The sequence below is a fragment of the Hemicordylus capensis genome, chromosome 1, assembly GCF_027244095.1.
Source record: "Hemicordylus capensis ecotype Gifberg chromosome 1, rHemCap1.1.pri, whole genome shotgun sequence".
In the NCBI taxonomy this organism is placed as follows: domain Eukaryota; kingdom Metazoa; phylum Chordata; class Lepidosauria; order Squamata; family Cordylidae; genus Hemicordylus; species Hemicordylus capensis.
In genome coordinates this window covers 382096017-382118883 of record NC_069657.1, presented here as the reverse complement: position 1 = coordinate 382118883, position 22867 = coordinate 382096017, and the positions used below count along the sequence as shown (strand labels likewise).

Genomic DNA, 22867 nt, shown 5'->3' with positions numbered 1-22867 from the left:
GCCGCCACCCTCAAACTGTCAAACCAGTTCACAAGAACCACAAACCGGTTTGTATTCAAACCTAATTGTAGTAATCTGTAGTTCATAATCGAACCTAACTGTAGTAATCTGTCTCAGTAGCTACATTTTTTTGTTGATAGTTAGAAGGTGTTGGACAAGATTATATTCTTAATATTGTATATGCTGGTGTTGTTTTAGACTCAAGGTTTAGGAACTGCTTTGAAAATCTTATTCTCTGAAAAAGAAATAAAGAATCTTCCTGAGAACAGTCCCTCAAAAGGTTTTCAACTTACACGGCACGAAATAGTTGCTCTACTAAATGCATTTGGCAGGCAAGTTAAACCTTTTAATCTTAGTTATAGCTATTACATTATAGAGTATTCTCTGCTAACAGCTTTTAAAATGCTAAAACTTTGCTTTTGATCAAGAGATTTGAAATATTCTAGGCATGTACAAGATGTTTGTTTCCCCAGTTTTGAGATGAGAACAATGACACTATGTCTTTTTCCTGTGTTCTGGATTTCAGCTAAGCATAAAGGCATGTACCTTCTGGTGGTAGTGAACCTGAATCAACATAATTCCCCAATTCTAGGTCCAAGCTACTTCACACATCCATTTGAGCAGGTGTGCAGCTGTTGCCCAGGGGGCCTTTGTTCACCCCACCCCCCGCCCAGTGCAAGCCTCCCTGTGGTGGTGTGCGCAAATGCACACCCAACCCTAACCGGCTCACCCTTGTGCATGCCGCTAGTCTGCCTCCCGCCCATCATCCTGCCCCACCACTGCTTGTCAGCCCTTCCTCCTGTCAGCTTCTGGTCCAGAAGCAGGAAGGGGTGGCAGGTGGGTGGCAATAGGCAGGCAGGACGGGCAAGAGATGAGGGATAGCAAGTAGTGGTGCATGCGTGGAGACGGGCAGGAGGCAGACTGACAGTGCATGATGTGAGGTGGGTGGGTGCCAGTGGCAACAGCACAGGGAGGGGGAGGCAGGAGAGGGCAGCTTCCAGGGGCAAAGCTGACTCGTGTTCCAGGGACACCTTGGGGCACTGCTAGCTCTGTGCCTGCACTTGAGAAGTAATCTGGAGGTTACTTTCTTCCTCCATATCTATGTAGTGCAATGAACTTGTTGAAGGTGTTCTGTGAAGTAATATTGCAAGTCGTCATATTCTGGAAAAGAACTTGGTCTGTGGTAGTTCAACACAGTTAATTTCCACTGTCCTAAATAAACCAGAATCTTGCATATTAAATGGACTATATTGCCAGTGTTCTTAACTTGAGGTGGGTTACAGTGTATAACTTACTGAATCTCAATTTTCTTCCTCCCACAGGCTTTCTACAAGTATACGGGAACTGCAGAATTTCAAGGCTTTATTGCAACAGACAAGTTAATGAAGGCTTTTATACTTACTGGTAGAAGTGGCCATTAACTAAAGTCTTGGAGGACTTTTATATGAACTGTTTTTAAAAAGGAAAAAAACACCCAACTTGAATATTTAAAGTAGGAATGGTTAGTCATTGGACAAGATATTTATGAAGGAAGTATCTAATTTTAAACATGTAAATTATTCTCATATTCCACTTTGTTCTGTTCTTTCTCACTCTTCTCCCATACATCTCTTATACTGTACTATCAGTTGGAAACAAACTTTCACTGTTTTGCTTTACATGAAACTGCAGCGATTTCGTCCAGATGTATGTTGCCTGCATGGAAAAAAACCTTGCAGTGTTGCCTAGAATAGCTGGTGGCGATATTTTAAATGTGTCTCTATACTGAAGGACCAGTTGTTGTTGAGCAAACTTTCTTGGTTGTGTTCTACATACTTTACTGTTACACAAATCAAGGAAATGGCCAGTAAGGATTTTGCTAAAATAAGCCCCTTGGCACCCAAGGGAGACCATCTTTCCCATGTGGGCTGCTTCTTTTGCACTTGCTTCCATACCCCCTCCTAATTTTCAATCACTTCCATATCACAGCTGCCTTCTCAATGAGGAGACACGACTGGATTAACTCTCTTCCAGCGTCCCTCAACTCTCGTTAAGCATGTCTGCTGAAGGAGCCTTAGAGTTAAGGGCTGCTAACTTGGAATGCTATGCTCTGGCCTGTTGTTGGCTTTTCTTTGCTCCTTACTGAGTGGCCAGTTTCTCTAAATTTATATAGAGCTATGGAACATTTTAAGTATCCCACTTGCAGTTTTTCAAGAGTTCTTCTTGTTTTGGTGGTAGCATAATTCAAATACTGTACTATATGAAGAAGACAGAAGAAAAAGACAACTTTGATAGATTAATGCATTGTTTTAAAAAAGGTCAATGCTTGGATTTCAGTACTGCATCTCCTACCTATGCAATCCCCAGTCATGACTTTTTAAAAAAAGAAAACACAATGTCTAATAAAACGGGTATAATATACAGAGAGTTGATATTCAATTATTATAAAGGGGAATCTAATCTAGTCACCACAGAACAATAGCAGACAAATAGGTTTCTAAATTTTAAAGCTGCAGTAGAAGTTCTGTAAATTGTGGAAGAGCAGCTTGCTTAAAAGCTGTCTGTAATGTAATATTTGTATTTAGTGAAGGATGTCTGAGTATAGCATGAATGTCTGCGTTGGTACAGTATACAGATTTGTACATACTATGTTTTGCTTTGATAAGTAAAACAGGCTTTACACAATGAATTAAAAGTGCTCTTAAACTCTTCTAATCTAAGAAATCCTGCTGTTTGCCTATATACTGTTGTATGTATATTGCTTGCTTTAAGTCATACTTGGTCTCACATTCTAAAATGCAAATGAAAAATCACTTTACCTTGAAAAGCAAGCCATTTTACTTAGCTGTGCTTTAAGATGTTGCAAATAATGCAACAATTTTAATTTTACCAGTGAAAGGGAGAAAGAAGCTTTTGCTTACACTAGTAGTAAAATAACTGTGGAGAGCAAGCTATGTCCTGCAGACTTTGTTCAAGGCTTTAGTTAGGTTTCTGAAAAACTGTGTCCAAATAGCTAAAACAATTTAAAATATATATGGTCATAAAGCAATCCTGAAAACATAACCAGCACTAGGATATACTATGGGCTAAAATGCCAGTAACTCCATCTTTGTCCAGACTCTGCTGGCCAGAACAATAAAATATCTTGTTAACAGCGCCGGCTGGTGCACTGGGGGTGGGAGGCGGGAGGCACCTTTACTCTAAATTTGTCTGCAGTTGCCAATCATGGCTACTCGGGGGCGTCTAGTGGCTACTTGGGGATGGGCCCTCTCCATTGCTGCTCTGAGGCTTTGGAATGTGCTCCCTGCTGAAATGCTGCTCCCTGCTCCTGCACGGTGATGGGGGCGGGGTTCTGCCTCCAATCTCAGAAGCAGGCACAGCGGCCACCATCTTGGTGGTCCTCCACATGGCCAGGGCTGGCCAATCAGGAGAGGGGCAGGGAGGAACTTGCCCAGCAGCCACCATCTTGCTCAGTCGTTTGGCAGCCGGGCAGGAGGAAGGAGGCCCAAGAGATGGGCATGCCGCCAGGAAAGGGGTTACACTCACTCCGGGGTAGGGGCCCTAGTCCCATAAGGTAGGGGCCCTAGTCCCATAAGGTAGGGGCCCTAGTCCCATAAGGTAGGGGCCCTAGTCCCATAAGGTAGGGGCCCTAGTCCCATAAGGTAGGGGCCCTAGCTGCAGCTACTGCAGCACTACCCAGTAGTATAGGAGAGGGGTTACCTGGGGGAGGGGTTCTAATGGGGTTTCCCAGGGTAGGTTGTTGGGCAGATAATTTGCGATTGGTATTGGGGTTGGAACAAATTGTTAGGGCCAAAATCAATAGGGAAGTACAGGAAGGGTGGGTGCTGGGCCCCTTCCCTGAGCTGCCCTTGTCCAGCCTTAGAATTTCCCCCGTGTGGGGCCTAAGAAGGCCAAAGGGGAATACCACCTGATACATCACCTCTCCTTCCCTGCGCGTGGATCAGTAAATGATGCTATACCCCAGCAGCTGTGTTCTGTGAAGTACATGACTTTTGAAGCTGCAGGGGAGGGGCGCGTTGATGGGAAAGTGTGACATCAAGTCAGCCTTCAGGCTCCTGCTGGTTCACCCAGACGACTTTGATGTCCTGGGTTTTGTCTTTGAAGGTGCTTACTACATGGATAGGGCCCTGCCCATGGGGTGTTCCATCTCCTGTTCTGCCTTTGAGCGATTCAGTTCCTTTCTGGAATGGGTGGTATGGGACAGGTTAGGCTTAGCCTCAGTGGTGCATTAGCTAGATGACTGACTTTTTTCTGGCCCGGGCTCATCACCAGCCTGTGACTACCTTATGCACACGTTCCAGGGTCTGGTGCAGGAGCTGGGCATACCATTGGCTGCTGAAAAAACCAAGGGGTCTACCACACGACTGGCCTCGGAATTGAAATAGATACAGTGGCCCAATTCTGTCAGCTGCCAGCAGACAAGGCCCTGGCCCTGGAGCAGTGACTGGGTCAGTTGCTGGATGCCACGAAGGTTACCTTGAGGGAGTTGCAGGCCATAGTGGGAAACTTGAATGTCACGTGCAGGGTGATTGCTCCCAGGCACACCTTCCTCATGAGGCTCTGTCACGCCACTAGAGGGCTTAAAGCCCCCGCACCGTGACCCACAATGTTAGGGAGGATGCCAGGATGTGGGTGGAATTTCTAAAGAACTTCAATGGCATCTCCCTCTGGCACTACAAATTCTTGCTGGAGGCTGAGCTGCAGGTTCAGTCCAACGCAGCAGGCGGGCATGGTTTTGGACTGTTCTTCCGGAGGGTGTGTGTGTGCTGCCAGGTGGCCTCTTGGTTGGGATAGAATGGGAGTCACTCAAGATATGACTTTCCTTGAATTCTTCCCAATAGTCATTGCGGTGCACATCTGGGCCAGGGATTTCAAAGATCAGGCTGTTCAGTTCTGGTGTGATAACATGGCTACAGTGCAGGTGATCAACTCGGGGACCTCTAGGAGTCCCCGGGTGATGCGCCTGGTGTGTTGCTTCACACTGCAATGTGAAGATGCTGAAAGGCATCATCTCATACTGCACGGGAGATGGCAATGGTAAACCTTTCCTGTATTCTACCAAAGAAAACCACAGGGCTCTGTGGTCGCCAGGAGTAGACACCGACTCGACGGCACAACTTTACATTTTAAGTAAGAAACTGAACTGTAGTATAAATTGGTGGGGGATTAAGTAAGGAATTTAACTGCAACAGAGGAAGCCAAAATAGCAGTGATCAGAAGATCTGATGTCCACTCAACATTTCTTTTCGGAGGGGAGAAAAATAGATTTCTCTCAAATGCTTAGCTGTTCATAAAAGACTGTGGTTTTGCTCATTTTCCTCTGTGACTTGTGAAAGTATACTTCCTCCCAAGTAAGGTACATGCTTAAAATGGGGTCATAGTCAAGATGCTCCTTCCATTATGTCGTCATTTACTCTCAGCAGTGCAAAAGAGGAGTTCTAGAAGAACTAGAAGAAAATAGTCGAAATATCCGATTTTCTACTGCCTATGAACATAATTTTATCTAAGATTGGGAACATTGTTTAGCTCTCCAAATATAACAGAACTTGGTTTCTGCTACTTTGTGTGCTTTCTAAAATTGTTCACCTGAGTGCCTAATATAAGGAGTACTATCCCTTCTTTCCTTCTATTGAATACCTTCCTTGGAAAGTGGGAATTGTGCTCAGTGGTAGACACATTCTGAAAATTCTCTTATCATGGCATAGTTCTCACCTAATAAAGCATACTTTCCTATGTGTATTTTACTTGGATTAAGCCCCATTGGAAATTGAGACTATTTTTTGTTTTTTTGAGTGAGCATACATAGAGCTGTACATTTGCAACAATTTCCTCCATCACTATCTGCAGACTTAGTTACTATCAGGTTTTTTTTTAAAATCCAAGGGAAAAGGCATTGCTGCTCTTTCCTAGCATGTTAAACAGGGGATATGGTTAAAAAGCTTGGAATTCTTGCCAGTGTGGGGGAAGGGGATCTCTTGCCTAGCTTTCACTACTGTAGGAAACTTTCTTGGGCTGAGCCAGTCTGCCACTCAAAAGTGTGACATTTTAACAAGCAGTTGCTCTATAAATATGACGCCATTAATGAATGTAGCTTGCCTACACAGAATTTAGCCACAGGCTAATACTGTATATTTACCTTAATCTATGATTGGGGTCGCCTTGCCCCAGGTTCTTTGATGTTAGTAATTAGGAGTGGGGGGTTGTTTTAAATTCAGAGTCTACTTCTCAGTCCCTGTGGTTGGGGATGATGGGTGTTGTAGTCCAAAAACAGCTGGAAGACTGAAGTTGTGCAGCTGTAGAGCAGGACTGCACGACTTCGGCCCTCCTGCAGATGCCGGACTACAGTTCTTCTAAGATCTGACTATTGGCCACTGTTACTGAGGATTATGGGAGTTGCAGTCCAAAAAACAGTTGGTGGGCCAAAGTTATGCAGCTCTGCTCTAGAGCCTTGTTATGTACTGGCCACTGTGGTTTTTGCTACTGAATGTTTGAAACAACTTTAAAAACATAGTTCCAAAGGCATAAATGTAATTCTATGCACAGTTACTTGGGAGTAAGTGCCATTAACCAGTGTTTGTGTTTTAAAAGGCAATAAGTAGCAGCCACAGTGATGTTTATTGTGGTGCTCTACAGTGTTGTGTGATCATTAGCAGAAAAGGAACCTTACCAAGAACACATTTGAGCTTGTCTTCACTAGTCAAAAAAATCTGCCCCTCCCCTTTATTGCCCATCTAAATGGAGCCAATCTGATTTCAGCCTCCTTAGCCCTTCATAGCTCCTAGCTCTGTTGCTAATGGAAGCAAATTCTGCAGAATATGCAAGTGTGCATAATTATATGGTTCAAAGGATTCAGCTTACCTAGATAAAGAATTTTTCATTTTTGTTTTTGAGCACAAAGTATATATAACCTTGACACAGGCAAGCAGGAGAACTCCTAATTGTAGCTGCTCAAAGGAAGTCACTATGAAGATGTATAGCAGGAATTTGTTTTACTTCTCTTAGTCAGCCAAACCATTCTCACCCACTCATTTGCGCACTCTTCACTTGCTCTGCCACTTCAGCAGCCTACTTGCACACTAGTTGACAAAACAGATGAGTCATACTTGCAGTACCAAATAACACAGCGTATTGTATTTTCTTTAAACCTGCAGAGAGCTGGCAACATCTTCCCCATGTATAGATCTTGTCCATTTCTTTTGCAAAGCACTCTTCCATGGAGGCAAAGATTTATTTATATTTAGTCTGTACTTGGCCTTTCCTCTTGACAATTATTTTTGTATCTTTGATTCCATATGAGGTCTAAAATTGTCATTGTACAGAAATACAAACCTGTACTTGTGGCACTGTAACCACATCTTTGAACAGACAATGCAGTTAGAACGGGTGCAGAAAATGAGATGACAGGAACTGTCCAAAATACAAAAAGAGTTAAACTGTATGGTATGCTTTATAAAGTGAAATTGGCATTTTAAACAAATCTACTTTTATACATATAAACAGTAACAATGTAAGAAAAAAATCTATAAATTTATAGCAGTATTTTTCCAACATAAAAACAGATGAAAACAATAACACATTTTATCTAAAGAAACAATTTTGAAAAAACACTTTTATATTCAGTCTTCATTATTATAAAAGGAGACTCATTGACTTCATAGGAGTGCTCCAATGTGTAATGTTAAGTACATGTGCAAATCTTTGCAGGATCACAGCCTAAACATGGCATTTTGGGATGAAAACAGAAGTACAGTGTGTCTTCATAAAGTAAACCTGTAGTTTGTTTTTCCTTCTCCACTTTTCCAGGAGTTATAGTACACCCCTGAAACTATGTTCCATTGGTAATGCACTACAATGTCCTAGAATTCTGAATAACAAACCGAAATGGCCCTTGATTTGGTGTTACATTGGGCTTGATCATTCAGTCTCTGGTATATAATGATGCTGAAGAGATCCAACTTGAGCTAGAAAGTTGTTGGGCTGATGTCCCCAGTCATAGTAGTCTGGAGAAAAACTAGAAAACAAAATTCAGCTTTAAAGATAAATTCACTTTGCTAAGTATGGAAGATAAAACATTTCAGGTTATTATTATTATTATTTATTATTATTATTATTATATTTATAACCCACTCTTCCTCCAAGGAGCCCAGAGCGGTTTACTACATACTTGAGTTTCTCTTTCACAACAACCCTGTGAAGTAGGTTAGGCTGAGAGAGAAGTGACTGGCCCAGAGTCACCCAGCTAGTTTCATGGCTGAATGGGGATTTGAACTCGGGTCTCGCTGGTCCTAGTCCAGCACTCTAACCACTACACCACGCTGGCCCTCAAGGTTACAAATGTCCTTGTGATGATACTAGCACACACTACACACTTGGTTTAAAGAACTGTAAAGATGTGTTTTGCTACAATCCTGTGGTTTCTGGAATGAATTCTAAGTGCACCTGCCCAGATATCTGTGACAGAGCACTGGAAGTGTAAGACAATAGTATACTGCGGCTAGGCCTAAATGTTATACTTGAGCTTTTAATCCAGGTCATTGAAAGTTCTGCACTAAAATCCCAACTGCACTATGAAAATAAATCAGATAATTTATGTTTCCCATAAGATGTTTTGAGGAGATAAGAAAGGAAAAATTGGAACAGTAACTCATATACTTGTGTTATAGCTTTCATAACCTGTTTAGCTAGTCCTCTTCTCAGCTCTCTGTAAAGTAATGCATTACAGGAAATTGTTCCAATTCTTCTGGTGCCTCCAAGCATTGTACAATTTAATGATGTAGGGTGAAAAGAAAGAAACTAAAAATTCCCCAGAGCAGGTACCAAGTAGTGGCTAGGGTTGCACAAACTTGAGAGAGGTATGCTATACATCATATTTTTGCAATGTTGTGCTATAAGGAGTACTTGGTTATTATGGACAAATGTATTGAGCAGACTTCAGGCAAGCAACACACTTCTATGATTTACAATTATTGAAGAACAAATAGGATTTGCTTATAAAGGGTCCTATCCATCCTCTATTCACAGCGGTGGTCATACTAATTGTATGTGATCATACACTATTCACATTCTAGATCCAGGGGCGTATCTAGGGTGGGGCAGGCAGGGCACGTGCCCCGGGCACCACTTGAAGGGGGCGCCATTTTGTAAAATTAAGGTTTTTTTAAAAAGGCTGCTGAAAACAAAATGGCCACTGTGCATGCTCAGATGGCCTCTGTGAGGCCCTAGGCCATGCCAGGCCTTGCAGAGGTCATTTGAGCATGCACGTCGGCCATTTTGTTTTCAGTGGCCATTTTTTAAAAAAAAGATTATTTTTAAAAATGGCCACTGCACCTGCTCAAATGGTCTCTGCGAGGCCCTAGAGGCCAGCAGGGGGAAGGCAGACCCCCACAGCCTTTAGGAAGCCCCCCGAAAGGGCTACAAGGAATTTTTTTTAAAAAAAATTAATATAAGACAATGTACACATATTCAGATTAGCACTATGTACAGAGAATCAGGGCTTGTGAATAATGAGCTGAAGTTTATGAGCTAGGATTGTATTCATTTGCTCTTACTTTGCTTCTTGTGATAAGTGAGTTAAATGTGATGTCTTAATAATATGGTTATTAATGGTGAGTTTGTCTTTGAATCAGTGTGAAATCTGTAGTATTAAGGCCCACTGGGAGTTTCTTGCTCTCTTTCTCTCATTTTAACTGTCTTTCTGAAAGACTAGAATATATTCCCAGCAGTGACACAGTTTACTCTGCATATCCTTTAATTATTTTCAGAGTATCTGGGAAAAGTCAAATTCTCCATTGATTTTTAAAACTTATGTAATGGTGATGCTACAATACATAGTAGAGAATTAGACAGGCACTTCTGTTTAGTTTTCCAAGTACACCTCCACATAGTATTTGGGTATTTCATGAGCCCCAGCATACTGAAATTTGTAGTTTTCCAGCATTTTTTTGGTCTGGCTACATCCACTGCTAAATAGTTTTTGAAATCTTAAAAGATTAACAAGCCTGACTTGTATTTTTCAGCTGATATTATGGTGAAGTTATCTGAAAGATGGGTGTCAGATGTTTGGACTGGGGGCACAATTTCAGTGTTTGCCCTAGGTGCTATTTTCCCTAGATACGCCTCTGTCTAGATCATATTCCTATTCACAGCTAAACTCTAAATGTTTATGTGATCATAATACTCATTATGGTTTTCCGTGCTGTTGTCTTCCATTTGACCTGCTAAACCATATACATAGATTTGGTATGCATGTGCTGCTTTCTATACTTTATTAGGAAATCCATAGGAAACAGATCATGGGACAGCATGTCAAATATAATTCCTTCTTCCTTTTAATGCACTGTCACCTTTTACCTGCCATGTATGCTGTGTGGTGAAATGCTCCATGCCAAGTCGTCATCACTATCATATCTGCGAGGATTGTCAAAAAAATAAGATCTTGGACTGAATGTGTGAGTTGGTACTATTCCTGGGTTTGTCTAAGGAAGAAAGATGGGTTATTTTGTATTGTGAGATGTGACTGGGTATATCTTAAATGCAGAGAATTCTCATGTCATGGCACTGGAATGAAGAGCTTCATCTATTTTTCTCCCATCTTGTCCCATGTTTTTAATGTGCTTATTTGCATTGTTGGCCTTTTAAAAATGCCTATAAATATAGCATAGGCATTTGACCCCACCTTCTGGGATGTTACTCCTCCTTGGAAGGTGGAGATAGAATGGATCACACAGAATCACATGTACTCAATTTAAACACATAAACACTTGGTTGCCAGTGCATTCTTCACCCAGCAGGCTTTACCTCGTTTACTGCAAGTTCAAAGTTGCCCCCCCCCCCCCACAGATGCACAAAATGGATTTTTTAATCCTGGATATAAATCGGGCTATACTCTAACGTGAAAAACCCAAACCATATGTCAAGTGCTTCCTGCTTGAAGGGACTTTGGGGTAAATCTGGTCGATATGTGAACATACACCCTCCATTCTGGAGGAGATGCAAGCTAAAAGCCCTGTGTGAAAAACATCCTTGACATTATTTTGTACTTCTAGCTTTGAAAATAAACATGATTTCTTTCACCTCCAGAAATTTCATTTACACAGATTTCACTTATTGTGATGGCCCACAGTATCTTTGTATAAAAGTTGGTGCAGTAAATTTGGTTAAGAACTAGATAATATAAAAGGAGTATCACTGCATATCTTTATGAACAGAGTAGTCCAATACCTTGGATTTCATGGTTAATTTTACAGATTTTGTTCTGTACCTGCTATGTAAACTTCCTCTTATACATGTTAAGCAATTATGCCCTCTAGCGGCTAATTATCAGACCATCTAATGTTGCTGATTTATTAAAATGCAAGATGGAATTCTTATTGCCTTTTGGCATTTTTTGTTTTACTTTTTCAGTTAATTCTAAGATAGATCTTGAAGATATACATATAGAAAAATCTCCCCAACTTTTCATTTTTTCAGCATGGGACATATTTCATATGAAAAAGCTATATTGGTTATAAATCCAAAGGCACTGAAGCATAAACGAAACAAAGCAGTTTGATTTAAATAGAAGTGAGACTATCTGCAAAATTAGTTTTTCAAAAGAATCTAGTTCTCAAACAATACTCCTGGTAAGAACTATTCCTTTTTCTAATACAGTTTACTGACTTGATCATCTTCACTTTTGCAGCTGCTTTTGAGTGCTTCCCATCAATTCCTTAATCAGGACTTTCCCATTAGGTTGTTTTCCACTGATGGATATTTGTTTGATGCTGTGCCCAGCCCCCTGTAACATTGGTCTAGCTATCCTCCTTGGTAGCATTCTAACTACTTCTGTTTTAAGTAGGGACAGTTCTTCAGTGATGTCCTAATGAGTCACTGTAAACTCAGATTAGGGGAACACATCCAGTCTTCCCTAAGCAACACGATCTCCAAAATAGATCTTGAGGCAGTATACAGTTTTTGAGCCTAAACTATTGCATCACTTCCCGTTCCCCAACAGCTTCAGAGAGAGATGCCATTAGTTGACTCTCATCTAAAAATGGGTTCAGTCAAAGAATAATTACAAACAAGCAAACAGTCAGGATGGAGTTTACTTGCTTCAAGCAAGTGCATGTACCTGTTTTCTGAGACTTCAGAGGGGATGATCTTAAACATAGTTAAGATGTGGGGAGATAGACATACAGGGGGGAAACTTACTAGATCTTTTGTAGGATTCCGAACGCGGAAGAAGAATACAACTAAGGAAGTGGGTAGAAGCTCCCACACAAAGAGGATTATTCCAAATACCACATATCCAGCATCCCCCAACTGGCATTTCAGATCTGCCTGTTGCATAATTAAAGTAGATTATGTTAGGAATAAGCTAATGAATTCAGAATTTGCAAGCAACAGCATCAACACCACCAGCTATTGTAGAGGAAATGTGGGGAAGGGAAAAACCTCTCATACAGTTCTGCATGGAAAGATGCAGCCCTTGTCCAAATGTGCGAAATATATTGTATGAAACATGTGCATCTAGAACACTCTCAGTTTAAATAGAAATCTCTTTAGGACAACATGTTTTATAAGGATTTCCCGGCCACCAGATTTGCCCATCAGAATGTTTCTCTCAGTAGGCACTTGGTACTGAACTGGGTAGCTCTAGATCAGGGATTCTCAACGTTGGGTCCCCAGATGTTATTGGACTTCAACTCCCATAATTCCTAGCTACAGTGGCCTTTGGCTGGGGATTATGGGAGTTGAAGTCCAATAACATCTGGGGACCCAACGTTGAGAATCCCTGCTCTAGATCCTCTGTTCCAAGCTTTAATGGGCAGTATCAGGTGCATAACTATAATAGGGCAAGGGGAGACAGTTGTCTGGGGGCCCACTGCCTTGGGGGGGCCCAGAGGCAAGTCACATGACTGACTCCCCCAGCCGTACACCCGCTCGGGCTTCCTTCAGTTGTATTCATCCTCTGAAATTGATGTGAGTGTTAAGACCTGGAGCTACCCGAACAGCATGTCTTTCTCTAGTACCATTAAATGACTTGCATCGTCCAAATTTACAAAACCTTTTAAAAAATAATTTAGGATGATATTCTATTATGGCACATAGGTTTTTTTAAATACACACACACTTATTTATTTATTTATTTATTTTACTATTACTATTATTTTACGGAAGGACCCGTTGTATGACTGAAACTCTCCTCCTGTTAACAGAAGGAGCTTTTAGTCATGAAGCGCCACAGCACAGAAGGTTGGGATCCAACCCAAGATTTTCCCCCAAGGGCAAAGCAGTTCTATTACCTAGCTCCCCAGGTTAGAATACCTCAAGAAACCCAAACAAATTGCAACTTGCCAGTTGAGACTTGTTTTTAAAGGCTGATTAAACTTGTGTCTAAAATCAATATAGTTTTTTATAAGATAGTCATTTACCATTATTACTCAAGTTTCTACTTTGCTCGGTGTTTACAGTAAAGCAGAACCCCTTGTGAAAAAATTGTTGTTTATTGCAAAGTATTTGAGTGTAGATGTTACTACTTTTAAGTTAAGGATAGAACTAAAATTATATACTTGCCTGATCAGAAACATTGTACCAATCATAATCAAAAGACTTTACTGTCTTGTTTTGAGAAAGTGATAAAATGAACAGGTTGTAACAGGCTCTTGATGTATAAAGTAGTATAACAGTCACTCCTATGGTTGTTAACTGACATACAGATGAACCCTGCAAGAGAGATGCAACCATATTTAGTATACTTTGTATTTGGATTCAGAAAGTGGTCACTGAAATGGTATAGTTTTGATTCTATGAAGAAAGGTGTAAACAAAGGCCAGATTCAAATTTAGCTGTCCTGGTCCCACAAAGACCAGTGTTTTTACTTTTGTGGACCACAGGTCTCTTTGTCAGATGCATACTGGAAGTGTTATTGTCCATAAAAGCTACGACAGGAGTCTTTGTTGTATTTTGTGACATCAGGCCAACATAGCTACCCTTCTGGAATTTGTTTTATCATCAATAACTTTAAAACACTCAAAAAGAAACTCAACTGCCCCATTGATTCAATCCAAAGTCTAGCTCCCAATTTTTGTCCACCTGGAACATTTTCAGAGAGCAGACTTTACTGTGAGCTTACGGCGAGGCTTTACTGCGAGTTCAAAGTTGCCCCCCAAAACGATGCAAAAAGTGGATTTTTTTAGCTCGCATATAAATCGGGCTACACTCTAACATGCAATGAAAAACATGTGTGAAACATGAGCGCATGTGTGAAGTGCTCTCTGATAGCTCACAGGGACTTTGAGAGTAAATCTGGCCAATATGTGAACACACACCCTCTATTCTGGAGGAGATGTGAACTAAAAGCCCTGTGTGAAAAAACTCCTGGGGGTGGCAGGAGAGGACAAATTTTTACCAATCATTTATGTAGTTCTTCAAAAATGCAAAGCCTTTTTAATTTTGACAGCAAACCTGTGATTAGAAAGGGCTGGTTGAAGTAAGAGAGGCATGCATGCTGTCCTGAGAGCCTGCTTTTCACATCCACAACTAAATTAGGAGATGTGCTTGAGTGACAGAACCTATGAGAGACCATTCAGGCTGCATATCTGAAATTGTGCTTCCATGTAGCCCGACACTCTGCTTGATGCAGGCAGAGATGCACCTATGTAATTTTGGAGCCTGGACCTAAAGGCCTTTGGAGGCCCCCCCCCCCCCCCGCAAATTAAGCATCATTTTTTAACACATAGGTTCTTGGTGGAACAAACCACACCACCCAGCACAGTCTAAAGAGGATTTAAGGGCCCCCAGGGGGTGTGGAGGCCCTGGACTTCAGCCCCAAAGTCCAGGGGTAAGAGTGCCTCTGGATGTAGGAAATATTGATGCAAAAGTAGAACATCACCACAGGTGACTGTCCAGCCTCTGCTTGAAGTCCTCCAGCAAGGGAGAAACACCCACCCACAATTGGTTCTAGTAACGGTTCTTGCTCTTAAGTCTCTCCTAATGTTTAACTGAAACCTATCATCCAAGAACTTGTGCCCATTGCATCTAGTCCTGTCCTCTGGAGCAGCAGAGAAGAGTCTTCTCCTCTTCTATGTGACTGCCCTTCAGATCCCCCCCTTACAATATTACAGCTTTCTGGGATATCATGGATAACAGAATAGCCAGTTTGCATAAAGATGCCCTATGGCGTCAGTCACTATGGGGTGAATGTATTGGTTGATGAGCAACCTTGTGAAACTATCTTTCATCAATGCACATTAATTTTCTGTCTCCATTGTGTGCATTGTTTTCTATGCCCTTTGTGAATCCCTGTGAATTACAGCCAGAAGAATCCCTGCAGCAAGAGAACCGGTTGCTCTGCTGTGCTTCTGTTGAAAGGGAAATCACAGTTTCTTTCTGTTGAAAGAAACTTCATCTGTGTTGGTATGTGCAAGATCCAACCCTCTGTATATAATCTGTATAGTCCAGATTATATACCATCTTTTGGTTTTAGAGACACAGCAACCATTTGTGATGCCTTGAGCTGAAAATTTCTTGATGTAATACCAGGGTAACGCTGGCTCCACATTCCAGCAAACTATCCTCAGTGGCCATCATAACAACATTGTAATAAATCACTTATTGGAAATTATAGTAGTTTGTTATCCAGTTTTCAGTATGTCTGTGAATGCTTGGCAATTTTATAACTTTAGAAACTGAAGATAAATCCCTAGCAAAATGAATCTATTTTTCTCTTGGATTGTATTCATGTTTATGTAAATATGCACACATTGAAGACAGAAAATTAATGTGCATTGATGAAAGGTGGTTTCAAAAGGTTGCTCATTTTAACAAACAAGCCAGACTCCTATTTGCCAACTGTCAGTTATGAAACACATGCTTGTCTCTTACTAGAGATACTTAATTCAACGCTTGATTTTTCTGTATCACTGCAGTTGCATAACAGTCACACATATTACACTAGAACAAAACATTGTTCTGTTGTCTGCTTCAAAACATCAGAATACACAGTTCTGAACTTGATGGACCAGTCGTCTGACTCAGTAGAAGCCCATCTTACATGTTAGGGAACCTAGTTGTTTTATTTTCTTGTTTACCCTTATCGTCTCAAAAAGGAGACGATAAGGGTAAATGCAAAAATGCAGAGCATATAAAATAATGATATAAAAATTATTTTAAAACTCCACTTTTTAAAATAAAGCTATTTGGAGAGGGGCTATAGCTCACTGACAGAGCTCCTGTGCTACTACCAGAGTAGACAGTTGTGAGCTAGATGAACCAATGATCTGGTTTAGCATGAGGCAGCTTTATAGATGTAAAGCAAATGACTCAACATGAAAATATAATATCAAGATTAAAAAATTGCCAGTCTACTCCATTTGCCTGACTACCATTTTTCTAAAAATCTCCAAATATTAGTTTCGGCAAGCCTTCACAGGCAATGCATGCCCACCAATTCATTCAGCTTTAATACAGAGTTGGTGGGACAGAGGCTGAATAAAAATAGAGCAAGTGAGAACTTGCAAGATTTAGCTGAGGGAGGGAGGAAGAGAAGACAAAGGAATTTTTAAAAAGGAGTCTGCTCTCCTCCTTGCTTTTCACTTCAGTAAACTGAGGAACACTTGCCTCTGAAAAAACTTTGCACCCTAACTTGTGAGAAGGCAAAGGACTACGTGGTAGAGTTCTCTTTTGAATGCTATATACTGTTGCCTCTGAAGAAAGCCTCTTGTGGCTAAAACGCATTGGGCTCCAATACATGCTTCACAGCACCTTGAGATTTTGTCTCTTGTTTTTAAACCCTATCCAACCCACCCTCAATAACTTCAGGGGCAGAGGGGGGCAGTCTCCCTCCACCCACCACATAATGGCAGGGAATATGAGCTCAGGAAAAGTACAAAAAGGACACACTTTTTCTGAGGCCAAATTTTGCCCTCCACCATGATAATGTGAGAAACAATAGGAAGGCGCCTTCCTTTATTACCAAAATTACTGGAAGGATGAAGGAATCATGATTCAGAAAAAGTGTGCTCTATATTTCTTGCCTCCTCCCTCATCATTTTGACGGAGCCTGCCTCCCTTCCTTCCAGAAGCAACAACTATGGGAGAAGAGAGGCTCATTCGAATCATTCCACCTGGTGGCTCCTTGGGTCATCTGAGGGGAAGTGACCTCTCCCAAGATGATTTCTGCAGGGCCAGGGCCTACACATTACCATTTGCTACTAGTGGTTTTTCCTGTTGCAAGGCTGTCTCTAGCTTTTGCAGAGCTCCGGGGGAAAATAGTTTCCAGGGTGCCCCATGCTTAATCAGCATTGTTCCAGCCCTGCCAGAACTAGAAGAGTTTGTTGCTGTGCTACACTGAAGGGCCCCATGTAGGTGTGGGTGGGCCTGGACAAGTATGCCTGCAGCCCCTCGTTCAGATAGCCTTGCCCTGCTAGAACTCTAGAGGTGTGTGCATGTGTATATGTAAACGGGGGTTCTTACAATCCCAACTATAAATTTCTGTAAGTGTAGAGTTCTCTAGCATTGCTAGTGATGCCTCTCCTACCTGGCCGCCATTTGGTACTGCCAATGTCAACAACACTTATCTCTAAAGTAAAGCTACGGTGTCCACACAGATCAACAAATGTTGCTTATTTTCAGGGGTCAAGGGATGTTGGCTCTGTTCACCAGCCAGACGAAAAATCTTTACTTGTTGAGCTATGTTGATACACAACTTGTCAGGATTTAACTTGTTGTACATCATTTTTCACTCATCACAGTAGACTAGTGGATTTCCTGAGCCCTGCTTATTTTCCATGTTTCACCACACAATTGAAACCAACTCCACATTAGAGTTGAAAAGACATGCTTATTATATCTTGTGAAAGGGGCCTAAAGAACACATATTGGGCATAAAGCCACATGGTATAATTATTTGAACTAAACAGTGAGCTGAAATTGCTTCCTACAGTCGAGGCTTCAGATTTTAACTAATATCACTCACTTATCACCACTGGGGATACAATTCGTCCAGATGTTTTTAAAATGTCTGAGATGTACTTTACCTTGGATTCCAAGTAAATATTTGCTAAGGACATCTTGGATATCTTATAAAGACAGATGGAGAGTGAGATGGCGCACAACACAAACAATGTGTCATTAATAGCAACCCTGACCAATACAATAGTTTTCCTTTCTGAAGTATCTTCTCTCACGAGCACTGCACAAGTTAAATTCACCAGCAGGAAAAGGAGACTGACAAAGAATGACGCTAGGTAGAGAGGCAACCTAAATGAATAAGAGAAAGCGGGGTGGGGGAAAGATAATTTTGTAAGTGTTCAATAATTATCTTTTAGCAACTGTTAATAAGTTGCTTACAATCCTTCAGAAAGGTTTACTCTGAGATAAAATAGTTACACATTAAGAATGTATAGAAAGCCCTGCTGAATCAGGCCCAAGACCCATCTTGTCCAACATCTTGTTTCCCTCAGTGGCCCACCAGATGTCTGAGAGGCCCACAGGCAGGAGATGAAGGCATGCCCCCTTCTCTTGCTGTTGCTCCTGTACAACTGGTACTGGAGACTACCTGGAGGGAACAAATAGCCATCATAACCAGGGTTGTCCTTAGAGAGCTCTGGCAGGGTGTAGGGCCCAGGGCAAATCCGGCTGTGCAGGGCCCCCTTCCAGTTAATTCTAATGGGGGTTAAAAGAGTGGGGCCTGGGGCGGTCGCCCTGCTTGCCATGCCCTAAGGATAGTCCTGGTCATAACTAGTAGCGACTGACAGACTTGTCCTCCATTAATTTGTCTAAGTCTGTTCTAAAGCCATCTTAACTATTGGCCATCACCACATCTTGTTTAAATAGGTTTCATAAATAACAAAAACCAGTTCTCTATAGAGGAATACTCCACCCCCTGTCCCCAGAGTGTACTACACTAACTGGGAAGAAACAGCTGGAACGGATCACAGATACACCAGATGTCAATATAACATCTGCTGACCCACAGACAAGCCTATATTACACAGAGGATAAAGGAAACAGCTTGCAGAAAGCTTCTGTGTTCATATCGTTAACCAGGTTCTTCCTATCGCATCAGTAGAATTCTAATATATTGCTGTATATATATTTGGTACCATGTTTATCCCAGAGGCATGTAAAATAGGTGTACAGAGAACTCCTTGTCAAGCTGAGGGGAAAGCTATATACAGGTGAAACTCGGAAAATTAGAATATCGTGCAAAAGTCCATTAATTTCAGTAATGCAAATTAAAAGGTGAAACTGATATATGAGACAGACGCATTACATGCAAAGCGAGATAAGTCAAGCCTTAATTTGTTATAATTGTGATGATCATGGCGTACAGCTCATGAAAACCCCAAATCCACAATCTCAGAAAATTAGAATATTACATGGAACCAAGAAGACAAGGATTGAAGAATAGAACAATATCAGACCTCTGAAAAGTATAAGCATGCATATGTATTCAGTACTTGGTTTGGGCCCCTTTTGCAGCAATTACTGCCTCAGTGCGGCGTGGCATGGATGCTATCAGCCTGTGGCACTGATGAGGTATTATGGAAGACCAGGATGCTTCATTAGCGGCCTTCAGCAATTCTGCATTGTTTGGTCTCATGTCTCTCATCCTTCTCTTGGCAATGCCCCATAGATTCTCTATGCGGTCAGGTCAGGCGAGTTTGCTGGCCAATCAAGCACAGTACACTGTATACTTTTCAGAGGTCCGATATTGTTCTATTCTTCAATCCTTGTCTTCTTGGTTCCATGTAATATTCTAATTTTCTGAGATTGTGGATTTGGGGTTTTCATGAGCTGTACGCCATGATCATCACAATTATAACAAATTAAGGCTTGACTTATCTTGCTTTGCATGTAATGCGTCTGTCTCATATATCAGTTTCACCTTTTAATTTGCATTACTGAAATTAATGGACTTTTGCACGATATTCTAATTTTCCGAGTTTCACCTGTAGATTGCAGTCTTTTAGCTATGCCTAAATTAGGTCCACATTCCTGGGGTGCTTCAGAAACTTTCTTTCCTGTCTAAAGGAAAAGAAATTATGCTACAGCAGACACCACACCTTAAGCTTCCACAAGTTTCAAGAGCATGGAGGAAGGCTACATTTGGAAATGGGAGGTGGTTCTCAGAGACTTTGCTATGGTAGCATTCCAGATCCTGCTCATCAGAGATCAGCATTACTATTAATAGAAATGCTGCAGTCAGATAACAACAGCCCAGTTTTATTTATTGATTTATCATATTTATATACTGACTAATATGTGTATCTCTAGGTGGTGTACACAATTAAAAACCCAACAAATATAAAACAAAGCAAAAACAATTAAAACAATTTCACAGAATAAAAAAGTTAAAACAATTTCATTGTATAAAAACAAACAGTTTAAATAAATTTCAGTTAAAAGCCTGAGAAAACAGGCATGTCTTGAGGGTCTTCCTAAAAGCAGTCAGAGATGGAGGTGCTCTTATTTTGACAGGGAGCATATTCCAAAGCCCTGGGGCAGCTACAGAGAAGGCCTGGTCCCAACTCGCCATGGAAACATTTTGGCAGCCAGAGCAATTCTTTTAAAATCGGTTTTGTATGGTCCCTTTGGGTTGTTCCAGAGAATAGTATGGCTGCAGCATTCTGTACCAATTGTAGTTTCCAGACTATATACAAAGGTAGCCCCACATAGAGTGCATTATAGTAGTCAAGCCTGGAGGTTACTAGCATATGCACCACTGTTTTAAGGTCATTTATCTCCAGAAATGGGTGTAGCTGATGTATCAGCTGAAGCTGATAAAAAGTGCTCCTGGCCACTGCCTCAACCTGAGAAACCAGAGAGAGTTTGGGATCCAGGAGCACTCCCAAGCTATGTACCTGATCTTTCAGCGGGAGTGTAACCCCATCCATAACAGGATGGGGTGTTATATGCATCCCATACACACAAAGGAGATCCATTTGCAGAAGCAAACTTCGGCACATGTAGCCAATGATGTGCATCTGGATGTGCATTTGCACTTCAGTGCTCATCTAGTCCCCACTGAACTGTATTAATGTGTTTATTGATGTGGCAGTGAGTGTACCCATCTGTAGGGGTCTGCACGGAACCGTGGAGCTGCGGTCCGGCACTGGGGTGGGGGTGGGCTCCTTTAAGGGCAGGGGAGGGTTTACTTACCCCTCCCGCCGCTTTCTCCAGTCCGGCGCCTGTATTTTCTTTAGTAACTGGGGCAGCAGGATACCTCCCTGCTGCCCCTTCTCCTGGCACTTGGCTGCACTGCAGTGCAAAAGGCTTTTAGAAGCCTTTTGTGTCTGTGTGTGCGCACACACAATTTCTTCAGTAATCGCTTAGTGCAAAAGGCTTCCCCTGCTGCAGTCAGTGCATAAAGCTTTTAGAAGCCTTTTGTGTGTGTGTACGCATGCACGCAATTTCTTCAGTAATCGGGGCGGCAGGATACCTCCCTGCCGCCCCTTCTCCTGCTTCGCTGCAAAAGGCTTCCTCTGCTGCAGTCAGAGCAAAAGGCTTTTAGAAGCCTTTTGCGCCCGCCCGTACTTTCTTCAGTAATGGGGTGGCAGGATACCTACCTGTTGCCCCTTCTATCCTGCGCACGCACACACAAAAGGCTTCTAAAAGCTTTTTGCACTGACTGCAGCAGGGAAGCCTTTTGCACTAAGCGGGGGAAGCCTTTTGCACTAAGCGATTACTGAAGAAACTGTGTGCGCGCGCAAACAGACACAAAAGGCTTCTAAAAGCCTTTTGCACTGCAGTGCAGCCAAGTGCCGGGAGAAGGGGCGGCAGGGAGGTATCCTGCCGCCCCAATTACTAAAGAAAATACGGGCGCCGGACAGGGGAAAGCGGCGGGGGGGGGGTGTAAGTAAACTCTCCCCCGCCCTTAAAGGAACCCTCCCACCCCAATCCACCCGAATCCGAACCACCCATGTCCGGACTGGTCCAGAGGCCTGTAGAATGGCCTCTGGAACAGTCCAGGCACATCACTACCCATCTGGGGCCCACTAGTTATGTGTGGCTAACTGTGGGCTAGTAACCACTGAATCTAGCTATACCCTTGAGTTCTTGAAATCTATTGCAGTTTTTCGCTTTTTCACATATACTACTTTATTAGGGGACTTTGCCTCTAACTATAATTTTATGACCTACTTAAATGTCATTAAACACATAATTGAAAATGTAGCTACTATTTAAAAGGCAGGAAGGCTTTAAATAGTTAACATACATTGAGTCCTTTCTCATGACTGCATGAGCAGGCTAGCTGGCAGGTGGTGGGGAAGGCAGCAAAAGCCTGCCTCCCCCGCAGACGATCCCCAAGACTGGCTGGGCATGAGGATCATATGCCCAGATGGTCCACTACTGTCCCAGGCAGCCTTGGATATCCCCAGATATCCAGCCCCAGATATCCTACAATGCACCATGCCAGCGCATGGTGCATTGTGGGGATACCCCCAGTGAATGCTGGGAACCTACTGCTGTATCAGTACTGGCTGGGAGCAGCTGGCACCAACCCATGAGCAGTTAGCCCAGGTTAAGGACGCACTTGTGCTCTTAACCTTGGCTAACCGGCGGACTCCCTAGGCAGGTTTGCTGCCAAGGCAGCACTGGGAGCCCCATGGTTCTCACAGCTAGCCAAGCCTGGGCTTAGCTGCCCTAGCCCAGTCTTGACTGCTTGTGAGAACGACCTCACTGTTCCCCCCCTTGTAATCTACTTGGCAGAGCCACCTAATGGCACAGCGGGAAAATGATTTGATTAGCAAGCCAGAGGCTGCCGGTTTGAATCCCCACTGGTATGTTTCCCAAACTATGAGAAACACCTATATGGGGAAGCAGCGATATAGGAAAGATGCTGAAAGGCATCATCTCATACTGCGTGGGAGATGGCAATGGT

The 22867-nt window shown here is 42.3% G+C and overlaps 2 protein-coding genes across 5 annotated transcripts in view; one reads left to right on the top strand and one right to left on the bottom strand.

The window, feature by feature from the left end:
* The window catches only part of ERO1B (endoplasmic reticulum oxidoreductase 1 beta), a 47782-nt gene extending 45093 nt beyond the window's left edge, over positions 1–2689 (top strand). For both annotated transcript variants that reach the window (XM_053300060.1, XM_053300068.1), the window contains exons 15-16: positions 199–332; positions 1323–2689. In XM_053300060.1, the coding sequence (XP_053156035.1) occupies positions 199–332; positions 1323–1383 (195 nt within the window). In that variant the 3' untranslated portion in view covers positions 1384–2689. The remainder of the gene's footprint in view (positions 1–198; positions 333–1322) is intronic.
* A 4414-nt stretch (positions 2690–7103) lies between these two features.
* Positions 7104–22867, bottom strand: part of GPR137B (G protein-coupled receptor 137B) — a 30340-nt gene continuing 14576 nt past the window's right edge. The window contains exons 3-7 of one of the 3 annotated variants that reach the window (XM_053300036.1): positions 18018–18240; positions 13551–13704; positions 12190–12314; positions 10344–10475; positions 7104–8011 (exon numbers count right to left, since the gene is read on the bottom strand). In XM_053300036.1, the coding sequence (XP_053156011.1) occupies positions 10347–10475; positions 12190–12314; positions 13551–13704; positions 18018–18240 (631 nt within the window). In that variant the 3' untranslated portion in view covers positions 7104–8011; positions 10344–10346. The remainder of the gene's footprint in view (positions 8012–10343; positions 10476–12189; positions 12315–13550; positions 13705–18017; positions 18241–22867) is intronic. The other 2 variants (XM_053300026.1, XM_053300046.1) reach the window with 2 other exon arrangements.